The following is a 21,475-nucleotide window of genomic DNA, read 5'->3' as shown; positions in this document are numbered from 1 at the left end:
GCATTTATCTGAATCAGCCGGTGACCAAGCATCTCAAAGCATTGGCTGGAAAAAAATTGCCTGCGGTTAGATTTGAACCCAAAACTGGAGTCTTTCTGGGACTCGCCCTCTGCCAAACTGAGCTGCACAGGCTGAGTGTGAACCCGCCCCGCCTGTCGAATTACAAACACCGTTGCTTGCCTCGTATGCTGCACAAGCTTGCATGAGAGCTTTAGGGTTGGTCCCAGTTATGAATCTATGTTCACCTTATAGCTGATCAAATACTCGACTAGACGGTCCCCTACTACGAATGCGATTTTGCAGCAGTGAACGTAATTACTCTTATCAATAATTGTTTCTTTTTAGATTTCTTGTGTTGTTTAAAATCAAAACAAAACCAATGCGTTCTGTAATTTTCTTCACGATTTTGGTGTTAATCGCCCGACAAGTGGATCTCTCATATGCCGATGGTACTACTCCGTCGCCGATTGAACCAATGCAACCGAAATGGCCTGTTGGTGCGAAGGGCCAATATGTTGACTATCCCATTGATTTGGAAAATGTAGGCGATCTAGACCCTGAAGACTTTGAACATTTGCAATACGAGTTCGAAGGTGCCTTGGACTACGATGGCCATGACCCTGAATATGACCGAGCAGTCTTGAAGCCCATGAACTTGACCCTGGGTGTTATCTACGCAATTATTACACTAGTTGGTCTTATCGCGAATGGAATCGTCTTTTTCGTGATCTTCGCCGGAAAAGAGATAAGTAAGTCGTGTGAAAAATATCGGAAACTACATTTTTTGCAAAGTGGTGCACATGCCCAAAGTAAATCAGAGTTTTTAGCGGGCCGGGTTCGGGCTTAGGTCATAAAAAAGGACTTAATTCGGGACTGACTTTACACTCTGGGTCAGTATTTTTAGAATAAATTTAACTAGTTAAGTAGCCAGTTACTGGACTTGACATAATGTCAAACAGCCCTAAAACGCCTTGTTCAAGACCTTGTTTAAGGCTTCAATGTTTAGACCTGTCAATCAAACTTTCGAGCCTAGACGGGATTCTAAAAAAATAATCGAGTTCGGGCCAGGTTTTGGGCTTGTACTTTCAGTTTCGGGCTCCTGTTTCAAGCCTATGTACAACATTGACTTAAATTACTATAAAAGGGATTTAATTCGGGTCTGACGTCACACATTTTTGCCGCCGTTCACCGACTGGGTCAAATTGGGGTTCTGTTTTATCCGGAAAAAAAATGTTTTTTGGCCGGGTTTCGGGCTTGTATTTTCGGGTTCTGGCCTCAAATTCAGTCTCGTTAAGAGTTCTGTATTAAAGTGCCCAACAAACAATGTTCGTGGAAATCCGTTGGATGCCCGAATCGTTATGCTTGTAAGTCTCTGTATTCTCAAGTAAGTGTGCTGGTGGAGTGAGTTGTAAGTGTCTATTGCTGAAGTTTACTTTCAACAAACCGCAATCAAATACATATACCAGTTCTCCAAACCTTTTACAACTATTGGACATTAGTGTTAAAAGCTGTCACCAACCCAAAAAACAACAAACATATTGGGGTAAAATTTCATACCAACACGGTTTCGTCTATTTCTGCTGCATGAAATCATGTCCTCCCCTGGGGTTATGCGTTGATGATTCATTTGTCACTAAAATATGCTGTTGTTGTTGCTGCTGCGGAGCCGGCATAACAAGCTAGGTTAGCCAATTCGTTTTGTTAAAAAATACGATACAAATTTGTGTTTGTTTTTAGTCAGGATCAATTCAATGAGATAGAAGTATATTTTGATTTGTTAACTGGTCAATATTGATGTGTGTTTTTGTTATCGTTAAGCAAGGCTTGTCAAGTAGTTTACAATTTGCTTTGAAAGCACGCAAATGCCACTGCATCATACCATGGCATTTTACGAGAATGACAACGAAAGTTGTATTTTCCGGCATACGTAATTATTGTTTGCTTATCCCACCAAGGCCTGTATTGGTTAGGTGAAATGCTCCTTTTCCCAAAACACAATTTATTTTGCACGAAAGAGCACAGATAAAGAATAATTAAAATTCAATCAATGAGGATTATTTGAAACACCTGCAGTCGATATTTTCTAATTTGCGCGAATCTTAGCAAATACGCATGTGGAAGTAATTACCAAACACAATTATTATTACCTCATTTCACCCTTAGTATACACGTAAATTACATGAAACAGTTGTTTTGGGGGTTGGCAGATGGACATGTTTTAAAAACCATTGCAGCGGGTGGTGGATTATATTTTTTGTTAATTATTTTAGGAAAGTTGGTTACCCGGCCCACAGAAACGAACAGCTGTGCAAAATATATTGTTAATGTCATAAATATCTCTTCCCATACATCATATGTTCACCTTTGCCATAGAAAACCTCTTTAGTAAACCATACGTTCACCCTTGCCCTATATTGGTGGGATGTGGTTACATCCTCGAGATTTCGGCCCCAAATTGCCGCAAGTACATGTCCGCGTTCGGGGCGAAAGTTAAATTTACCAAAATTACGTGACCACTTGTGTAATCACGCCCGAATCAAGCCCCATTATTTAAATTTCCAAACACGAACCCACAAGTCCTAAAACAACCCTGGTATGGTATGCCAGGTAAACCTTTCTTCCTAAGTGCCTGAATTCCCGGTTGAAGTACAGTTGGAAACCTGTACTGATGATGACAACAGCGATTGTTGTAACGCTTGGAAGATGTATTCTATATGCAGAGATTTATGTTTTCAATGAATTTTTCTATTCTCCAAGTTTTGTTTACAAAGCAAGCTTAGCGGTCTATGCTTTACTTAACAGCCCAAAACAATAGATTAAGCAACTTCTTATAATACTTCAGTTTTTGAGTTGTATGTTATCTGGTCCTGACAAACTTTGTATTTTCAGGTAAAACCGTCACAGCCATGTACGTCTTGCAGCTGGCCATCGCTGACAGCATTTTTCTTCTAACTCTGCCCATCTTTGCAACACAGAAGGTTGCCATGAACTGGTCTTTCGGACAAAGTACGTACTTTTTAATAAGTTGCCAAGTATATTCCATAAACTTTTGTTCTGATGAAGACAAATGAGACCCTGATGAAGCCAATGAGACGTTGAAACGACGAAGGAGTTATTTTATTTGCTGGTTGAGCAAAACGAAAGTTTAAGGCCCCTTTTGTCTTGTACTTTTTTGAAGTACAAAAATACTATGAACGTTACTTTTTGGAAAAAAAATTTTTTTCTAAAACTGAAAAATTATTGTGTCATTTCCGTATGTCATTGGTTTGAGTTTCAAAAACCAAAACGTAAATTATTGCCCTAAGAGTTATTTAATTTTGTCCCTATACACGTTTACAAGCCTTTGCGCTTTTCGTTACTAAAGAAAGAATGATTAGGGATTTTACCCTTCAAAGTTGACCGCATAGTTCCTCATCTTAGCACGGTGAAAGGCAAACTTTCAACAATAATCAATCTAGCCGTGTGAAAAGCCATTACCAAGCGAACACAGAATCGATTAAACGACATCTAACGTCTTGCGGCAAAGCCTTAAGTACCAAAGTGAGCAAATTATGGCAACTATGTGACCTTGTGTTGTAAACGACGACCTTATCTCGCGACAAACGCCTTTAGTATGAAAGTGAGCAATTAATGGCATTTACGTTATATTATGTTGACAGGCACCTGCACTCTGTGTCATACGGCCAAGTTCATTAACTACTACGCTGGGATCTTCTTTTTGACGGCAATGAGCGTAGATCGTTATGTTGCTGTGGCGTACAGCACCAAATCTCACCAAGTAAGAGACGCAATTTGCTCTGTTTTAATCAGCATGTGGTCATATAATTGTTGTGAAGCTTGTTAACTAAAGGAAAATCGATTCTAACACCAATTAGTGTTATCGGATATGTGTCAATGCCTGTTATTGCGGTTGTATTACGACAAGCAACGTAAATGATGCTTAAGCTCCCAGTGATGGACAAAACAAGTTAGACATTACGTTCATACCGTTTCCCTAACGTACGCAACAAGTTCTTGCAATATTACGTCAAGGTTTGGCGTTGCCCTCCTTCCCTTGGGGGTGATATGCGCCCCCCTAAACCACTTATCCAAACCTGTTCATTGCATACATTCCCCCTGACAAAAAACGCATACACTTAAAAACGTATGTAAAGCTGTATCTCTCGTATGTTATAAAGTAGCAGAGTTATACATTATGGATTATCTGGCACCCAAAGTTGATTTATTAAGCGTTCATTGATTCAGCTTGTTACACCCACAACAATAAGCCTAGATAGGGTTGCCCCGGAAGTGCTTGCTTCCGTTGCTATAGCTATTGATCACGTGCTAGCAACGGCGTGGTATCATTGAAGATTTTAAAAACAAACAAGCCTGAGCGTTTGATGCTTGTTATCAAAACATGCATTTGCATTCATTTTGTGACAATTCAAATTAACGAACTATTGACACGATATACGATTTACATGGAACATGGTGACACGCTAAACAAAGGACCATGGCGGCTTTGTAACAAAAGACCAACAACAAAAAGTCAATTAGTTAAACTATTCTACTGTTTCGTATCTTAAAACGTTTTTAGATTTCCAGTAAGCAGTCTGAATAGTAAGACGGGCCGGGCTATATGGGTCGGGTTCGGGTTTAAGTAAAACGGGCTTGATTCGGGCCTGACATTACACTCGGTCTCATTTGTGATAAATTTCGATTTCTAAATTGGGCTAAATCGGTTAAGGCTATTTTTCGAGCTTGTACCTTCGGGTTAGGGCTCGGTACTAGGCTTTTAAGAACCGGTGTAACAGAATTGACAAACGAAATATAATTACAATTCATAAAAGTGACTAATTAGGCTTTTTATGTATGCGACACAAAATGATTCTGTTTACTTCGAAAAGCACCATTTTGTCTTTCCCTTCCAAGTTTCGATTCCGCAAAAATATCTTAGTACTTCTTCCGTTAAATTTCCCATCATTACCCGCTGTTTCCCCACCATGTCTTTACGTTGCCTTCTGCATTACCCCTGACCCAAGGGCTGTGTTAAAAAAAACGTTTTGTCTTGATTTTTGCTTGGAGGACAGGCCTGATACCAACTCTAACAGACCCCCGCGATTTTTGCCACCATTGTTTCTGGGTGTCTGTTTTATTCCGGTTAAAATCTAGCTGGTGGCCTTGTGGTAACCTATAGGGTTTGCAGGCAGGTGTTGCACCACCTGTTATTCACCTTTGTATTTGTGATTAATTGTATGACAAAGCAGGATATGTTTTTCAATGTCCGTTTCCGCGCTAGTAAACACCTTCCATCACATAGACAAGTTGTTGAATGAAAAGTATTTATTGCGCAACTTTTTTCAATCTCTTTGTTGGCATTTTTATCTTGAGCATATTTGCATGCATCACTTGATTAATCCCTTTTGACAAAAACTTCTTTAAATTTAACTTTTACAAAACTTTTCGGGTATCGCATTGAAGCCGTGTGCACAAATCAATACTTTCGCGGCATTTGGTCTCGAAACGCAAAATCGATCTGTCCTTATTGCTTTAAAACTAACTGGGCATGTGTGGTTTTCATGGTTTTAAAGTAGCGTTCAAGGCATTCTCTTTTAATTGAATCGCCATAGTCAAAACGCATTCAAAAATTAAGGCAAAACACAACATGAAACCATAAATTTCATAGGACCCTGTTTTAACTTTCATGTGTTAGTTTAACTTTTTTAATTGATTTCTTTGTTTGTTCGTGTTTTCGTTCGTGCCTTTGCGTGTTGGGTCAGTTTCGGGTTTAAACAGCCATCGCACGAAATGTGCGCTAACTTCACCGCGGTGCAGAACTCGAGTTGACCATAAACACGCAATCGAACAGTGCGACCCCAAATTTTTGTTTGCCCTCTAACCTCACGTCACGATTTTTCGGCTTGCGGAAGTTACGTCACTCACAAGTTCTCTCATATCCGCTTCCTGCGCGAGCACAGAACGCGAATTGTGACATCACGTTGCCACGTAACGCTAAACGCTGCGGGTACAAGTTTTTGCAAACTTTCTGTTGTCATTTGTTTTTCGACAACAAAGCTGTCTGCTGTCGAGGACTTTTAACCAGTGGTGGGATTCACATTTTTTGTCAGCCGGCTCTATCACAAAAGTCGTATTTTTCAGCTGGTTTTGTTAAAAAAAGTCCATTGACATTAGCCAGTAATGCTAACCGGTTCGCTGATCACATAAAATTTCGTGAGACGGTTCTATAGAACCGGTGCGAACCGGCCGAATCCCACCACTGGCCGACTACCCTGTAGCCAAAATGTTTCATTTTTTTCTTCTTTACGCATTTTGACAGCAAAATCAATCGAACCAAAGAGAAGACAGCGCAATAACCATACATTATTGCTTAGGTTGGTAGTTTTATGACAGAACATCTTTCTAAATTGTGTTATGTTGTTGTAAAGAAACACCCCTGCCCTACCCTATCTTGTCAATTTGGAACAATAACTTCAGAAGTACATTTTATGAGTTGACCCAATTTCTCTCTATCCATAAATGTTTTATTAGTTTTAATATTATTTATTTCACGGGTATCCCAATCCTGTATAATAGAAATCTGTGAAGACACTGTCTATTTCAACAAGGCTATTGCTTCGTTATCAAAACAAGTGTAATCGCCCGCTGGCCAGTGCCCCGGCTATTACATCATAAATTATGCATTGGCTGGGGCAGTGGCAAAAAAGTCAGTTGCACTTTGAGTGATTTCTACAACACTTTCATCTCTGTTAGTGACTGTCATCTCTATACGGATTTTTTTAGGGACCGCTGCCTTATTTACTTTACCTAAGTCGGTTAATTCAAAACCGCAAACCGGAAAACTAAGGTAGCATTGCGACAAACAGAAGGTCTTTTAAACGTACCAGGTTCCCAATGCTTAGTATTACTAGAGTTATGTCTGTGTGTGGCTAATGGGTTAGTTTTATTGCTTTGTTTGTGACAGGCTTGGGAATTAAACTGACCGGTGAATTACCCACGTAATGCAATCTCTAAGGCATCACCACGCAATTCCTGTTTTTAGAATTACTAATTTTTATTGATGAAAATAACGGCCCTAATCGACGTAAAGCGACATGCTATATTTTTTAAACTTTTTTATCACTGTTGATGGCATGCGCATTTGCCGAAACGTTTGAAAATTAAAGCACTGAATTTTGTTTCTATTAACATTGCGAACATCATATAATTGAGCATTAAAAGCCATTGATATTAGCTTCTTACCATTTAAGCCTTGCGTACACATAGTTGAAGCTGCGCTGTGTACAATGTTTTCGCATTAGCATTGGGTTTCCCCAAGGGTGCAGCTGGGTGTGCAGGCCAATACGAAGTAGCGGAGTGATTTAAAAGGCATTTTGGATTTAATGTAATTGATTTACATTTGCATTGACAACTGCGGTGGCATTTACACACTTAAGAAATCCAAGGCGTTCCGAATGCATTTCGAGTGTGGTCCGAATAAAATCGACCCGATCGGTGAAGTTATTTGCAAATACGATTGAAAACAATACATCCCCAGCTCATCAATAATTGAGCATTAAAAGTCATTGACAAAACAAAGTTTATGGCGCTTGTGGTGGCATTATGTCGAAAGTTTTGTCGATATCCGATATTGATAGTTATGGGCCCCCTTCCCTGAAGTGGACACATATTGTTTTTGTCAGTATTTTTTTCTTTTTTTGGTCTAACGCTTGTTTGGTCAAGTAGGAGTGCTTCAAATTTATTCAAATTTGGACCGATGTTAGTTATTAATCCGAATTTGATCCTCCTGAAGTTTGATCCCGCGTAGGCTACAATCTTACATTATTCAGTTGCCCTGGTGGCCTATTAACAAGGTAAACACACACAATTGCCAAAGGCCTCAATGATAACATAAACATGCTTATTGTTTACCAGATTTGGAGTGATTAAGACGTTTCCTGTTGTTGTAGAAAATAAACCTAAACAAAATGATTATTGTTGATGTTTATTTAGCTGCTGATGTTGCTTATAGTAGAACTGTATGACAGCTACGGTTTATACTGAACATGTCAACAAGACTAATCAGTGTTTTGATTTACTTATCAAACGCGGTATTTGTAAAGCTTCTAATGTATACTTCTTATATATTTGTTGTCCGTGTATACAATCCTCCATAATAAGCCTTGCCTACCCTTTACGGCAGTGGTTCTCAAACTTTTTTTGTTGCGATGCCTCTGGAAAAGTTTTCTGGACTTGCGACGCACCAGCAAATAAAAGGTAATGAGGAAACTTATTATTAAAGTTGTGTTTATTGATACAACAACAAAAAGCCACGAAACGGAACTATTCTGCGACGCCCTTGGACAACTGAAACAACGCACCAGGGCGTCGCGACGCACAGTTTGAGAACTACTGCTTTACGGTATTCCTGTACCGCTGGCGGCAACGTTATTTTCGATAGCAACATTTTGTCTGTGATTGTGGGAGCCATTTTATGGCCATCTGGCTGTTAGGCCAAGCCATGTGAATAAGGAGTGGCCATGATAACTAAAAATACCCTACCTGTCTAATACACGCATTAAACAAAAGCTTGTCAAGCATTTCCGCTTCCTATGTGGTTTTGCATACAAATTACCTGATACATTTATCCTACAATAATTTATCATTTTAATGGTCTTAGGCTTTTCTTGGTGATATTTAATCCTTCATTGTCTTTTTCTTGAGCTAACCAACAGGAAAAAGGGGAACATGGTCAAACTTATATGCTAATTTTGGTCGTGAATCTGAGACAGAGGATCTATTATAAATTATAGAGGTGCGGAAGGCTATCGCTTTATTTAAATGTCGTTAAATGATCTTGTGGGCACAAAAGACTGGTTTACAATTTGGACGCAGGGTTGTAGGGGCGGGCTTTTAAATTAGGGTTCCTTAAGCCGGGTTTGGAACCTCAGATTTGACTTTATACGACTTGACCAACTTATAAACGATTTAATACAGGTCTTACTTATAAATTTGAAGCACAATTGTATAAGTCGTGCTTTTCGGTTCGCGTTTGGACCTAAATTTGTCTGAAAACGAACATAATCAGACCTGACTTTATTCTATTTGACCAACTTATCAGTGGTTTACTACAGGTCTTACTCTCTGCTCTATGCGTAATGAATAAACAACAACGTGTACCGCATCAAAGCACCAAAGAAACATTAGCGATTGACTTATTCGCTAGCGTGACCCTGGTGGTTCCCAAAGGGGGCCTTCGCGCATAATTTAGTTTCTCGCCAGTGACGAAGTGTTTCTGGCCAGCCACTGTGGCGACATCTACTTGTCACCGGGGACATTTTACCGAATAATTCGAGCTTGGGTTACTCCCTGTGGGCCCCGTGTGTTTGTGATACATTCAAGGCTGCAAACATCAAGTTTACAGTGCACGGATAATTGCCGCAATCGATTTCGGAATGCACATTAATGAAACACGCCATTCCAGACGCATCAAACGCTTGTCACGTAATAAACCGCCGTTTCAAATCAGTTATCAGTCGTCTGTTATGGATGAACATTTAATTGGATACAATAAGGAACATATGCTGGTAGCTACTATTGTAATAATGCTCTTATGAATTTGGGCACTTAGGGGATTACATAAGTGTTTGTGTTTGTCACAGTTTGAAAAAACTATTTTTTTCATTTAATAAGATAATAAAAACCAAATTGCCAGCAATGTAGAATAAAACGTCTTCATTTGTTATTAAAGCTACTATTTAAGTCCGTGTCTTGCGTACCTAATAAGGTAAGTTTTTGTTTAACTTTCGCCTAATTCATTGCAAAAAAATAGTTTTACATCGAATTTTAGAAAGAGGTTCAAAGTTTAGCTTCGATCATTTCTACGTCGTTTTGCGAAGTCTATCAGGCGAGTTGACATGCATTATAATGACAACGAGATGTTTTACGGACAAAAAGCAATAAAATACATTGTAGAAATACGTGACAAATGAACCAAAGAGCATTCGACAACAATTAGTTTGGTGTCTTTCGGTAAAAAAATTTTCAATGGAAATTCGTTTCAAGTCTCTGTTAAATAATTTAGATCGGTAACATGATAAAAATGTAGGATTTAATTACAAACGCTTTTGTCTGGTTCATTGCGGGGGTTAAAGGCAACGCTTAACCTTGTTGCCATTGAAGTCGATTTAATTATTCCAGTCAGACCAGATCACAGAAATTAAATTCTACCCTATAAATCAAAACCTATTTTCAAATTCCTTTAGTTTCCTTCTTTGTGCAACACATTGGCATAACACACGTTTAAGTCGTGTGTTTAAATTAGTTTAAATCGTCAAACACGTTTCAAAGTCCTATAGTCAAGCAAAAACCACCACGATTTGAAGGCAGGAATGCTTAAATAGCATTTAGTCATGGTTTAGGCTAACGTTTGGGAACTTTATTTTGAACATTTGCCCATCGAAAACCGAGAACCCATGTCAAACCCAAATCTGAGTGATTCCCAAGGTCGCACCACAAGATCACCCAGCAATCATTCAATGTCAGTTCAAGGGCACAAACCACAAACTATTCACCGTTAACTGTTTTGGTCTTGTCATCTGTCAACTAAAGTAACTGCTCAAATACATTGAGACCGCGTTTTCCGATTTTAAACAATTTACTCAACAAATTTTATTCCCCAGCTTGAACTTTCAACTTGAACTTGAACTTTCCCAGGCTCCTCTGCAAGTTGATTGTCAAGGCATGTGACCTTGGGTGCTTTTTTAGTGCATGTTTCTCATGGTGCAATAAATTTGAAGTATTTTTCAACCAAAAGTAAAGCACATTAAACACTCATGTTCTATGATAATTTACAAAACAAAACATTGTTCTCAAGGTTGCCCATAGGAATAACAAACCAATTAAGTTTTATTTAACAACTCAAGTTCTTCCTTTTGTGTAATTAACTTCGCTGTAGCGAAATAGATGACAATTTTGGTTCGCAAAGTGTTTACTTTGGCACCATGCCCAAAATCAGTGCAAGGCCGAAACTGTACGTGCGAAATTTTAACGAAAGATTTGAGATAACCAATCCTCGGTTTAAAGTTTCCTGCTGTGAAGGCGACTTAACTAGCTCAGATTTCAAGTCCACGTTTTGTACAAATCAAGCAATCTGTCGTTGCGTGCACTTAAAGCATTTGTGAAACGAATAATAAGTACGTGCTTTATCAACACAGATGGCTTCGCTTTGTAGTTTTTGACCGTTTAAGCTTGACTGACGCGGCGTGCACTCAGCTAACGTTACTAAATGAATTTCTAAAAACCAGACATTTAAAACCCATAAGCTGATTCATTGTCAGGACATCTGTTACCACTGAAGCTACTATCTAGCGTTGCAGGTGGCTCGAAATAGTTTTGGGTGCATTTTTTTGTTTCAAAGGTTTTTTCGTATTTGCCCAAGTTCAAAAACCCAATGCACAAAACACATTTTTTACGGGAAAACAATCATCACTGGATTTATTGTAGGGGTGGATTTCAATGCAAACTATACTTTATTTGCAATCACCCTTAATTAGATGTTTGGGTCTAAAATAATTTACCTAAACTTATTCAGGAGTAAAGCTGCTTTAATGCTTGGTACATTGTCCTTATGTGACTTCTCCCCCTTGTTGAGTTGGTTTGAAATGTTACCAGGACGGTTATGCTCCGCTTCGAGTTTATGCGGTAAGATAATGCCTTAATTGACATTAGGCTCGTAGCCTTGACTTTAACCGCAGTTACGTGTGTGAGCCGAGCAGTGACATATTAGGCACTTTGCGGTCACTCCTGTCTGCTTCGAAACCAACTAAAGCGCTAGACAAACCACCAATACCCTTAAGACACCCTGTACTACTCTACAGTAACCTCAAGTTCGGGGGTATGTTTTCAAGAAACGATTAAGTGCAGTTGCTTGCTTTGTTAAGACCGCCACGTTTAAAACTGAGTCCCCTTTTTTACGTTTTAACTTCGAAAAGTGACACAAAAGCCACAGTTGTCACATTTTGAACGCAAATCCTGGTTAGACCACCAAGACGCTGCACTTTGAAAGCTCAGTATGCCATCTGTTGCTTTAAGAGGTTTGACAAAAATGTATCTCGGCGATTTGCGTAGTATCAAAGTTACAAACACGTAGGTTTAAATGCTTGGCCAGGCGTTTCACCACAAACTGTTTGAGCCATTAAGAACTCCTACATAGGCTGGTGTTTACAGCGTTCTGTTGTTAGAAAAACGTACAGTAACATTTTTGATACATTTTTAAATGAATTTACATGAAAGAGTTTGATCAAACATTTCTGTTTGGGAAATTCAACAGTTTAAATTAACGTTAAAAAAAACGGTTTTTGAATACTAAACCATTTGGCAAATGCTTATGCCAACATCAGTGAATTTACGCACATTTGGGCTATCCCCTCAGAAGTTTTATACACATCTACGTGCACACTGCAATAGTTGTCCAAATTTTGTTTTTTCGTTTTCTGTATCACATGCTTATCATTCAATTTAAAGCATATCTCTTGTCTTATTTGTGGGCAAAACGAATGCTTTCAGTGCCCTACCTTAGTAAAAAACATACAAACTCCGATAAACGTACTAGTTTAACTAAAGTTGATTCGTTGCAGCTTCGAACGCACCGACGCACCAAAATCATTTGCGCCATCGTGTGGTTAGCAGCTGCCATTATGACGTTGCCAGTGATGATGTATGCGCGAACAGAGCAGGTCGAGTCTCTCACTTTATGCCGCATCATGTTTCCAGGTTATATCATGTTTAACGGAAACGCAACTTTGCTGTACATGTAAGTTACTCGACTTGCAATATTGAAATGACTCGAGTGAGCCGTAATGTAACAACTCAAGTTAACTCTAGTTTGCAATAACTGGCAATCCCCTGCTACGAAGCTGACATGTGTAAAATTACAAGCCAGGCAACGGTGCTTGTGATTCGACTTTCGACGGGTTCACCACTGAACCTGTGTAGCTCAGTTGGTAGAGCGTAAGAAGGACTCATGTCATGCGTTTCAATCCCGCTGCAGGATGAACTAGCCTGTGCCTTGCCATATGGGAATGCTTTGGGGACAGGCTTGATTCTGTACAACGTTTTCAATGGGCCTGGCGTACTATGATTTATGAACCAGTTAACCGTGATCGCTGGTCTGCATCGACGCTTCAGGGCCGATCCCAGTGTAAATGTGTTCATCTTTTCAAAGTCTTTACTTGCCACATTAGCAGAATTTGAAGAACTTTAGTTAAAAAAACCTCGAATGTCTTTACCTGCCTCATTTTTAACCTGCGTTTTTGCATTTCAGGGAAATCCCAATGAACGATACTTACGATTTCTATCAAGACTATTTGGGTGAGTATTTTTTGATTTTGTTTGATTTTTGATTTGTCACACGCACGCATTCGAGGGCATGGTTACGTCAAACAAATTTTCAGTTTAAGTACAAAAATTTGTCTTGCTTTACGTTTTAGCGATTTGAAGTTCAAGATAAAATGAAACAACTCTTTATGTTTGCACTCGCTATGATTTGACTTACTTTGATTTCGGTTCCGTTCCAATCGAACAAATTCGCTTTTATTCGGTTTCAAGCGAACAAATTCGGTTCTATTCGGTTCTAATGGAACAATTTCGGTTCCAACCGAACAAATTCGGTTCCAATCAAACAAATTCGGTTCTTTTTAGTTCCAATCGAACAAATTCGGTTCCAATCGGTTCTTTTCGGTTCTTTTGGCACGTTTGTCTGCAACAGCACGAGGTGACGCATTTTCAGTTTTAAATTTCAAAATTTTTCGACGCCGAAAAACAACTAAGCCCTCCTTTGCCCGAATGCGTGTAGACGACAATTCGAGCGATGTAACCACCTCGCCTTATTCTGAAGCCGGGACAGCAACTCTTCCGCCGGATTTTACAATCCCCGACAATGTCTTTACCTGTTCCCATAACAACCAATCTTCGATCTTCCCAATCTGGCTTATCGTCAATTTTGTGATTGGATTCCTGATCCCGTTTATTATAATATGTAAGTATTGTGTTTCTAAATGTAGGAGCTGAATTCATCACTGAGAATAGATAATCTTTTTCAATAAACAGAATCAGTCAATAAAGATATTTTAAGGAATGTATATTTCGCCTGAATGACACCTTTAGTTCCTTATTTAAGGGAAGATATCTAATAACTCGATATTTTTTATGTCATATTTGCTTTATATTTATTATCTTAGGCACAAAGCAGGCAAATATAAGCGTCGATGGTAAATATAAAAGTTACGAAACGCATAAACAGTTTGATACCTCCCGTATTTACCAAAGTCAGCACCGGGTCAAACGTCATTTTTAAAACTTACCAATTGCCAATGTAACACTATCAAAATCTTCCTTTGCTTTTTACAGCGCAAAAAATGCCCCAAAATGAAATAAATGTTTAATGCTGAAACTTCAGTTCGTGGTTCCCGTATATTCAATTTAAAAGTTTCTTTTATGACTTGGATTCCATCCCGTCCGCCCTTTGCCAAATATGCGACCAAGAATAATCGATGTGTTGAATAATCAAATCTAATTGGGAAGAGATAACTCAGTTTGACCTTGTGGTTTATAATCTTTCGGGATTTTATGATTTGATTATTCTATGACAAATTGGCAATATAACAAAGTATTGCTCATCCAGCAGTTTTTATTATAAATAATCGACGTTTCGACCCCTTCATCGGGATAATGGCATATCTTGCAAGACGAACTTCTTATAAAGCGACAAATTGCAACCAACCACACAAATAAACAGCGATAACAAGTTCGTGCGGCTGCAAACTCGCACCCACGTAGTGATAAAACAAGCTCAGAGGTGTAAAAGCGTCTGTAGACTGTTATTTTTAATCAATGCATAAAAAAGTGTCTATTACAGGCCTCAATACACTGGCTTGAATGAACCGTGTTTCAAAAATTGCGTCAAATGTCTTTTTAACTGTGAGCATCATTTTTGTCTACAGCCATCAGCTACATTCTGATCATAAAACACTTGCGAGTTTCTGAGAACAAAATTGCCAACATGACCGGCAAGAAAACGGTGAATATGCGAAAACGAGTTACTCGCATGGTGGCGATGTTGGTTATTTGTTTTGTAATTTGCTGGTTGCCGTATCACATCTTCAACTTGTCAAAGATACAAGGTAATTATTGTTTACATTTATGCAGTTAGGCATTGCTTTACAACCTCAACAGCGCTGTAAGTCAGGCTTGTCTCAGGTTTAAATAGTTTGACCAAACCTTGCTTAACTTAGCCTCTATTTCACACACGGTCGCATTTGTGTCGTATTTTCACTACGTTTTGGGCCTACTTTGGGTTTTCAGGGTTTGAAGCTTCTACTTTTGGTTTCGATTTCAGATCCACTTACAACGCTGTCTTAACCGTTTTTGCTTCGTTTACCCTTTGTTAGTAAGAACTTTTGGATTCAATTTTACTCTTTAAAGGCTGTCAAAGGGTAAACGAAACAAAAACGGTTAAGACAGAGTTGTAAGTGGATCCGAAATCGAAACTCAAACCAAAAACAGAAGTATTTCATCGAGCTAAATGTTATTCTTGTATACACTATAAAAATTGCGTCCAAATAACTTCTTGCCGTTTATAATCAGAAAACTTTTTCCTTTTGCCTTATTACAAATTGCCTCCGCTCACTAGAGTACAAAGTCAAAAGTGAGAAAAAAACTTTCAAAAAAATCGTTTACATACTCTTATTTTGTCGAATCAACCATATCCACAATTTTTCGTTTTTCAGGATTCCACATTTCCACCACTGCTTGCTTCGGCATCGAGCAATTTCTGGTCGCTCTCGGTTTCTCAAACTCCGCAATTAATCCACTACTGTACAGTTTCCTTGGCCACAACTTTCGAACTCGTCTGTCGGAAAGTATTCAGGTAACTCGCCGAAGGTTTCGAAGATCGAGTAGTCTTGCACCGGGGGCTGGACACTTTGGCGGGACCCACAGCCACACTGACCACGCGGTGAGTAGTTAATTCTGGTCAATTACTTAGCGAGTAAAAATGAAAACTTTGTGTCATGACAAACTTATATTAATCAAATTTAAGCACTCAAATATGAAGTCGCAAACCGTCGGCATGCGTGCCAGGGGTTGCCGACGTCTAGCCCAAGAGTTTATAGTAAATTGATCAGATTAGAGCAGTGGTTCCCAACCTTTTTGTAGTCACGGACCCCTTTTATAAATTTCATGTGTCTGCGGACCCCCAACCTAATTTACCGTTTTTTTTCTTTCACGTTTCTTCCATTATACGGTATTATACTTTCGCTTTTGGGGGCAGCATTTTATTTAAACCTTCACAGACCTTAAATCTCAATGAAGTTCTGTGCTGTAGCAGTCAAACTATCTGGTGTACAAATCTTGAAACAAAGAACTATTGTCTGTCTGTGTTGTGATGTCACAATGGAGGTAACAATCACAAAAACGTGCTTATTCCTGATCCAAAGGTGCAACAAACAGTTTGCACTCGTATGCAAGATTTTTAAAATGGTTTGGAAACTTAAAAATACTTTAATGTTGGTTACTAAAAATATTTACCCCCACGGACCCCTTAGAACCATCTCACGGACCCCTTGGGGGTCCGCGAACCCCAGGTTGGGAACCACTGGATTAGAGCCTTTATCTTTCTAATTAGTTACTTTGCTTCATCTGTTTAATATTGACTCGACTTTGTAAGAATAATTGACGAAGCAACAGTGCTTCCTAATCAAAATCAGTCTATTTTATGTATAATCAGTGATCGTCGACAAAAAGATGCCTACTACTTGCGGGATAGATCCTGTAGCAAACACTAAATGACTCGACTTTGGTGCGCAACAATAAGCACACAAGTAAACTGTCGGTTGCTCAATTGATGGGGCCAGGCGTTTTTAATTAGCTACTCTGATTAAGTCTGAAACCTAAGAATTAATAATTGGCTAATTGGGAATGTTTTTGTATTAAGAAGCTTGACACGTCGGGTGTTTTCCAGAATCAAGTCAGCAATAGCTTTTTAAGTCCCAGACCTAAACGAGTCCAAGACTTTGTGCTTAATGACTTGATACGAGTAGATTGTTTATTTTCTTCACATTAGCTTCTCTGCTTCATATGTTTACCATCGACTCGACTTACATCAATTAGCCCAGAAGTAAAAGTGTTGGTTGCTCAATTGAGTGAGATGGGCGTTTTTATTTAGTTACTTTGTTTAAGCTGAAGTTTTTTAATTCGGAATTAGCTGATTGGGAAAGTTTTTTTCTCGGGGAATTTGACACTAATCGGGTATTTTCCAGCATCAATTCGACATTTGCTTTTTTAAGTCCAAGACCTAATAAACGAGTCCAATACTTTGTGCTTAATGACTTGATACAAGTAAAACGTTTATTTTCTTTATCATTAGCTTCTCTGCTTCATATGTTTACCATCGACTCGACTTGTACAATTAGCACGGAAGTAAATAGTTGCTCAATTGAGTGGAGACGGGCGTTTTTATTTAGTTCCTCTTTTACAGCCTAAAGCTTGTTAATTGGGAAGTGATAGATTGGGAAAGTTTTTTTATTAGGGAAACTTGACACACTTCGGGTAATTTCCAGCAACAAGTTGATATTTATTTGCTCTTGTAAAACAGTGACGTTACTAGTTTTTTGTACCCCTATATCAGTGGTTCTCAAACTTTTTTATTGTCGGGGCCAAATGGTATTTTTTAAGTGTGAAAACCTTGAGAAAATCACTAAAGAAGATGACTTTGAAAGCTAAAATCGCAATGCTTGGTGGTTTTCTGAGGTCTGGTGCGAGCCGCAAAATGAGTAGTTGGGAGCCGCATGCGGCCCCGAAAACCGAGTTTGAGAACCACTGCCCTATATGTAATCTTTAACGCCCATGTGGTCATGCATAACTCTCACCATCTGGAAAGGTCAACTTCGTTGCAGAAGAAAAAACTTAAAATGCCAATACATAACTTTAAACAAGCTTTTCATCAACACAGCTTTCTTGTAATAAAAGATAATTGCACTTAAATGACTACTAATAAATAAATTACCTCCTTCGTTGGGGCCTAAACCCCACGTTGTGAACCATTGTCCCACTCTTAACCTGCTTACTTAAAAAAAGTTTCCAACTACTTTCATTATTACCCAAAATCATGGTACGCCATAGGCCCATATAAGGCGTCATACCGAAGGCAAATTGAAGGCGTTATACCGTCTTGTATAGGCCTGGCGTACTATGATGTATGAATGCGTGTGCCGTGATCACTGGTCTGCATGGACGCTTCAGGGCTGAACCCAGTAGGAATGTATGTCCATCTTGGCTCCATATGACCAACTTCTATTTTCGTTGGCGCAGAACAATTCTGTAAAACGAAAGCTGAGTAACCTGGTATCAAAACGCAAGACGAGTCGAAGTGATGAAACTGGAAAGAATGGATCAACTGGTGGTTCGAGTCCAACACACGGCAGAAAACATAAGTTTGGGATCCCACTGTTGGAAATGAAAAAGCGGGAGAACAACGACAACGTCTACTGTGCAAATCACGTAAGATTATAAATATATGCCTTACAGCAAGGATGTGCACAACCTGCTGCACGCGGACCAAATACGACTCATTGCATACGGTTGTGTGGCCCTCTGAGATCTTTGGATAAATTAAGTGTGACCCGCTAGAATATTTTGGTCCAGTGCAAGCGAACTTAACTATTATTTTGTTTAGTTTATTTTTGTTAGTTGTGATTTACCCACCAGTGATAAAGGTTACTCACCCCCGCCTGGAGGAAGAAAGCCGTGTAACAGGAAACTGTTACATATAGTTCATTAATCAAAAACAAGAAATGGCCTAGTAAACTAAATTTTTGAGTGGGCTTAGTTATTTGCAAATTGTTGACACTTCAGATATTTAAAGGAATTTTGCAAATTGGTTGTGATCACAAGGCTGTCGGTTCTAATCCTGTCTCGTCCCATTGTTTTTCCTTCAGCCAGAAACCTAAGCTCCGGCCTAACAAACCCATAGGTTAAACCTCAAACTTATTCAATGCACAGTGTTAGCATAACACATTTGGGCATTGTTTACCACTGAGGACAAACAAACAATGTCACTTAAAAAGTTACATTATGTAAATTGTCTAATATTTAACAATTTCTTTACAGACGGAAGGAATAACAAGGACCCAAGCTCAGACTGAAACAACACGCATTTTGCATACGGAGAGAGAACCAGTGTCAGTCAGAGAAGAGAACACTGCATGAGCATATTGGCTGTGGAAATTGGCACCGCTTAAATACAAGCTGTTTGATGCTTGACTTGGAGATAGAAGTACATCAGCGAAACGCCCTTTTCAAAACTTTTCAAAAATGTTCCCCTGTTTTAACATCTGTACAAAGTTCCATTATTTTTATGCATGCTTCGCACATTCTTTGGGTTATTTCTACCCTTTGTCCAGCTCCCAGGCGTGTTTCGTTTTTATGCCAACTTGGCTCACAGTGTCGTCAAGTTTTTAAAGTAGGAAAATTTAAATCCCGAACGAGTTCAAATTCAAAACCTACGTGATAAAAGAGTATTATTACGTCACAACGACAATATCATCATAACTGATTTGAAACTGAAACATTTCTGTACCCATTATAGAAACTTTTATACACTTTTCGTATTTTATTGGCATACTTTTAACATCATTTTGCCTTCACTTTAAGATTTGCTGAGTCACCAATTCTCGTATGAAGTCCGTATTTGCCGAGTCACGGATTTTGGTGTCCGTTCTTGTTTTCTTCTGAACATTCCAGTTTCTGACACGATACAATGATTGCGATAAAGTTTTCCTATTTTTGGAATAAGCTACTAGACTATTAGATGCTTACAAATTAATTGCTTTTTTCTAATCTGTTGTTCGTCTTAAAAAAAACTGTATTACGATATGTTTCACTAGACGGTCATACAATGATTTCCCTTAATATTTGGACCTTGTTTTAATTTTACGTTTCTGTTTGAAAAACAAAAGGAAAGCCAGCATCCATCTTTGCAATCCTAGTCGATAGTACATTTGTTTGATTTTTCCACCATTAGCCTGATATAGTACATGTTATTTGGTTTGAAAACACTGTCACACTTTGTAATTGCTCATTTTGTCCTAGATTTACTTAATGGCGTTTAAAGCTGATCTCGGTACAAAATCAATCTCTTCAAAAATTGATTTAAAACTGTTGATAGGAAATTAAATTGTTTTTTAGGAAACTTTTGCTTATATTTTTTTTACTAATTCTTTGACAAATTGCAGTAATTCGGTACAAAATGTGCAGTAATACATTAAAATACATTTGGCCTTTTCTTTGTGTGTTAAATCGTTTTTGCTTTTTTTTCGTTTTTGCCGGAGTATTGTTTTGATTGCTTCAAACATGAAAAACTTTCTGTATTCGCCCATTTGTTCCACTGTATATCATTCTCGCCCCTTTTATTCCTTGTAAATAAGTCGAACATTTAACATAAACATGCGCATTTTTACAAGGTTTGTCTGTTTATATCAGGTTATAGAACTATTTAACTTTTGCCCAATGATCTGGTTGTTGCTTTTAAGAAAACTGTTGCTTGTTGTAAACCGATTGTAAGAATGATAACGGTCATAAAATTTGTAAATAAGATATAATACACATAAAAATCTTCTTAAAATTAGTTTGGTTTACAAGAAAGGGGAATCTTTAAATTTTACAATCCCACTAAACCTTACTATGGTCAAAGGACAAAGTTTAAAGCCAGGTTTAAATAAACATACCATTTGTGATTTTAGGATATTATGTCTATGTTTCATTAACTTCTATTTTAATAACTTGATAATTTGTCAACATGTATACGATTTTTGTGTACTGTTCGGGTATTCCCCATTGTTTCCTGAACAAGTTTTCTCACGTGGGGTTACGAATTTATGAAGCTTGTTTTGAAAAGTAGTAGAAAACCGTCTGGAGTGTTAACTTTTCCTGTTGGCAGTTCAACTTAATTGTTTTTGTAAGTGGATATTATGTTTCTAAAGGCCAGAAGAACTGCAAAGTTTAAATTGACTTTTCACAAATGCTACCGGTATAAATGCACATGCATAACCAACGACAAAATCTATTTTTAAGTTTAATTTAGAAGGAAATAGTAATAGTTGGTACTCAAAAGTGTAGATAGAGGTTAATAATAATGTGGAATTGCATTATATTTGCTCTTTGCAAGATACCAGGAAAAACATTAAAAGCCTTACATACGGCATGCGCTATTGTGCTATCCCAAGTGTGATGGTGCAAATACTTAAAAAGTCCTAAACTCCTGATAAAATTGACTTAATTTACAACCGCATATTAATCATAATCAAGGAAGCATGAAAAGTCTAAGTTTTCACGCTTTTTTTTTCAAAAAACTGAAAACTTTACTAAAAGCTGTTTTTTTTAAAAAAAACAGGTTTGTTTTGTCAGGGCGATTTTGGAATGAGTTGGATAAAACAGGGTG

General features: G+C 38.3%; 1 protein-coding gene across 2 annotated transcripts; it reads left to right on the top strand.

Annotated features, from left to right (window-relative positions):
- Positions 1 to 349: 349 nt before the first annotated feature.
- On the top strand, positions 350 to 20,497 carry LOC145232404 (somatostatin receptor type 2-like). 2 transcript variants are annotated; one of them, XM_080097016.1, is made up of 10 exons: positions 350 to 749; positions 2,890 to 3,006; positions 3,660 to 3,778; positions 12,618 to 12,793; positions 13,304 to 13,350; positions 13,877 to 14,017; positions 14,982 to 15,161; positions 15,768 to 15,994; positions 18,349 to 18,537; positions 19,147 to 20,497. In XM_080097016.1, the coding sequence occupies exons 1-10, from the start codon at positions 380 to 382 to the stop codon at positions 19,243 to 19,245; spliced, it is 1,665 nt and encodes a 554-aa protein (XP_079953142.1). In that variant the 5' UTR covers positions 350 to 379; the 3' UTR covers positions 19,246 to 20,497. The 2 variants fall into 2 exon arrangements, with proteins under 2 accessions (XP_079953142.1, XP_079953141.1); XM_080097015.1 differs by having other exon boundaries at positions 13,835 to 14,017.
- Positions 20,498 to 21,475: the final 978 nt, after the last annotated feature.

This window comes from Phallusia mammillata, chromosome 6 (genome assembly GCF_965637545.1).
Source record: "Phallusia mammillata chromosome 6, kaPhaMamm4.hap1.1, whole genome shotgun sequence".
In the NCBI taxonomy this organism is placed as follows: domain Eukaryota; kingdom Metazoa; phylum Chordata; class Ascidiacea; order Phlebobranchia; family Ascidiidae; genus Phallusia; species Phallusia mammillata.
The sequence above is the reverse complement of the archived record's forward strand: the minus strand, read 5'-3'. Positions and strand labels throughout refer to the sequence as shown.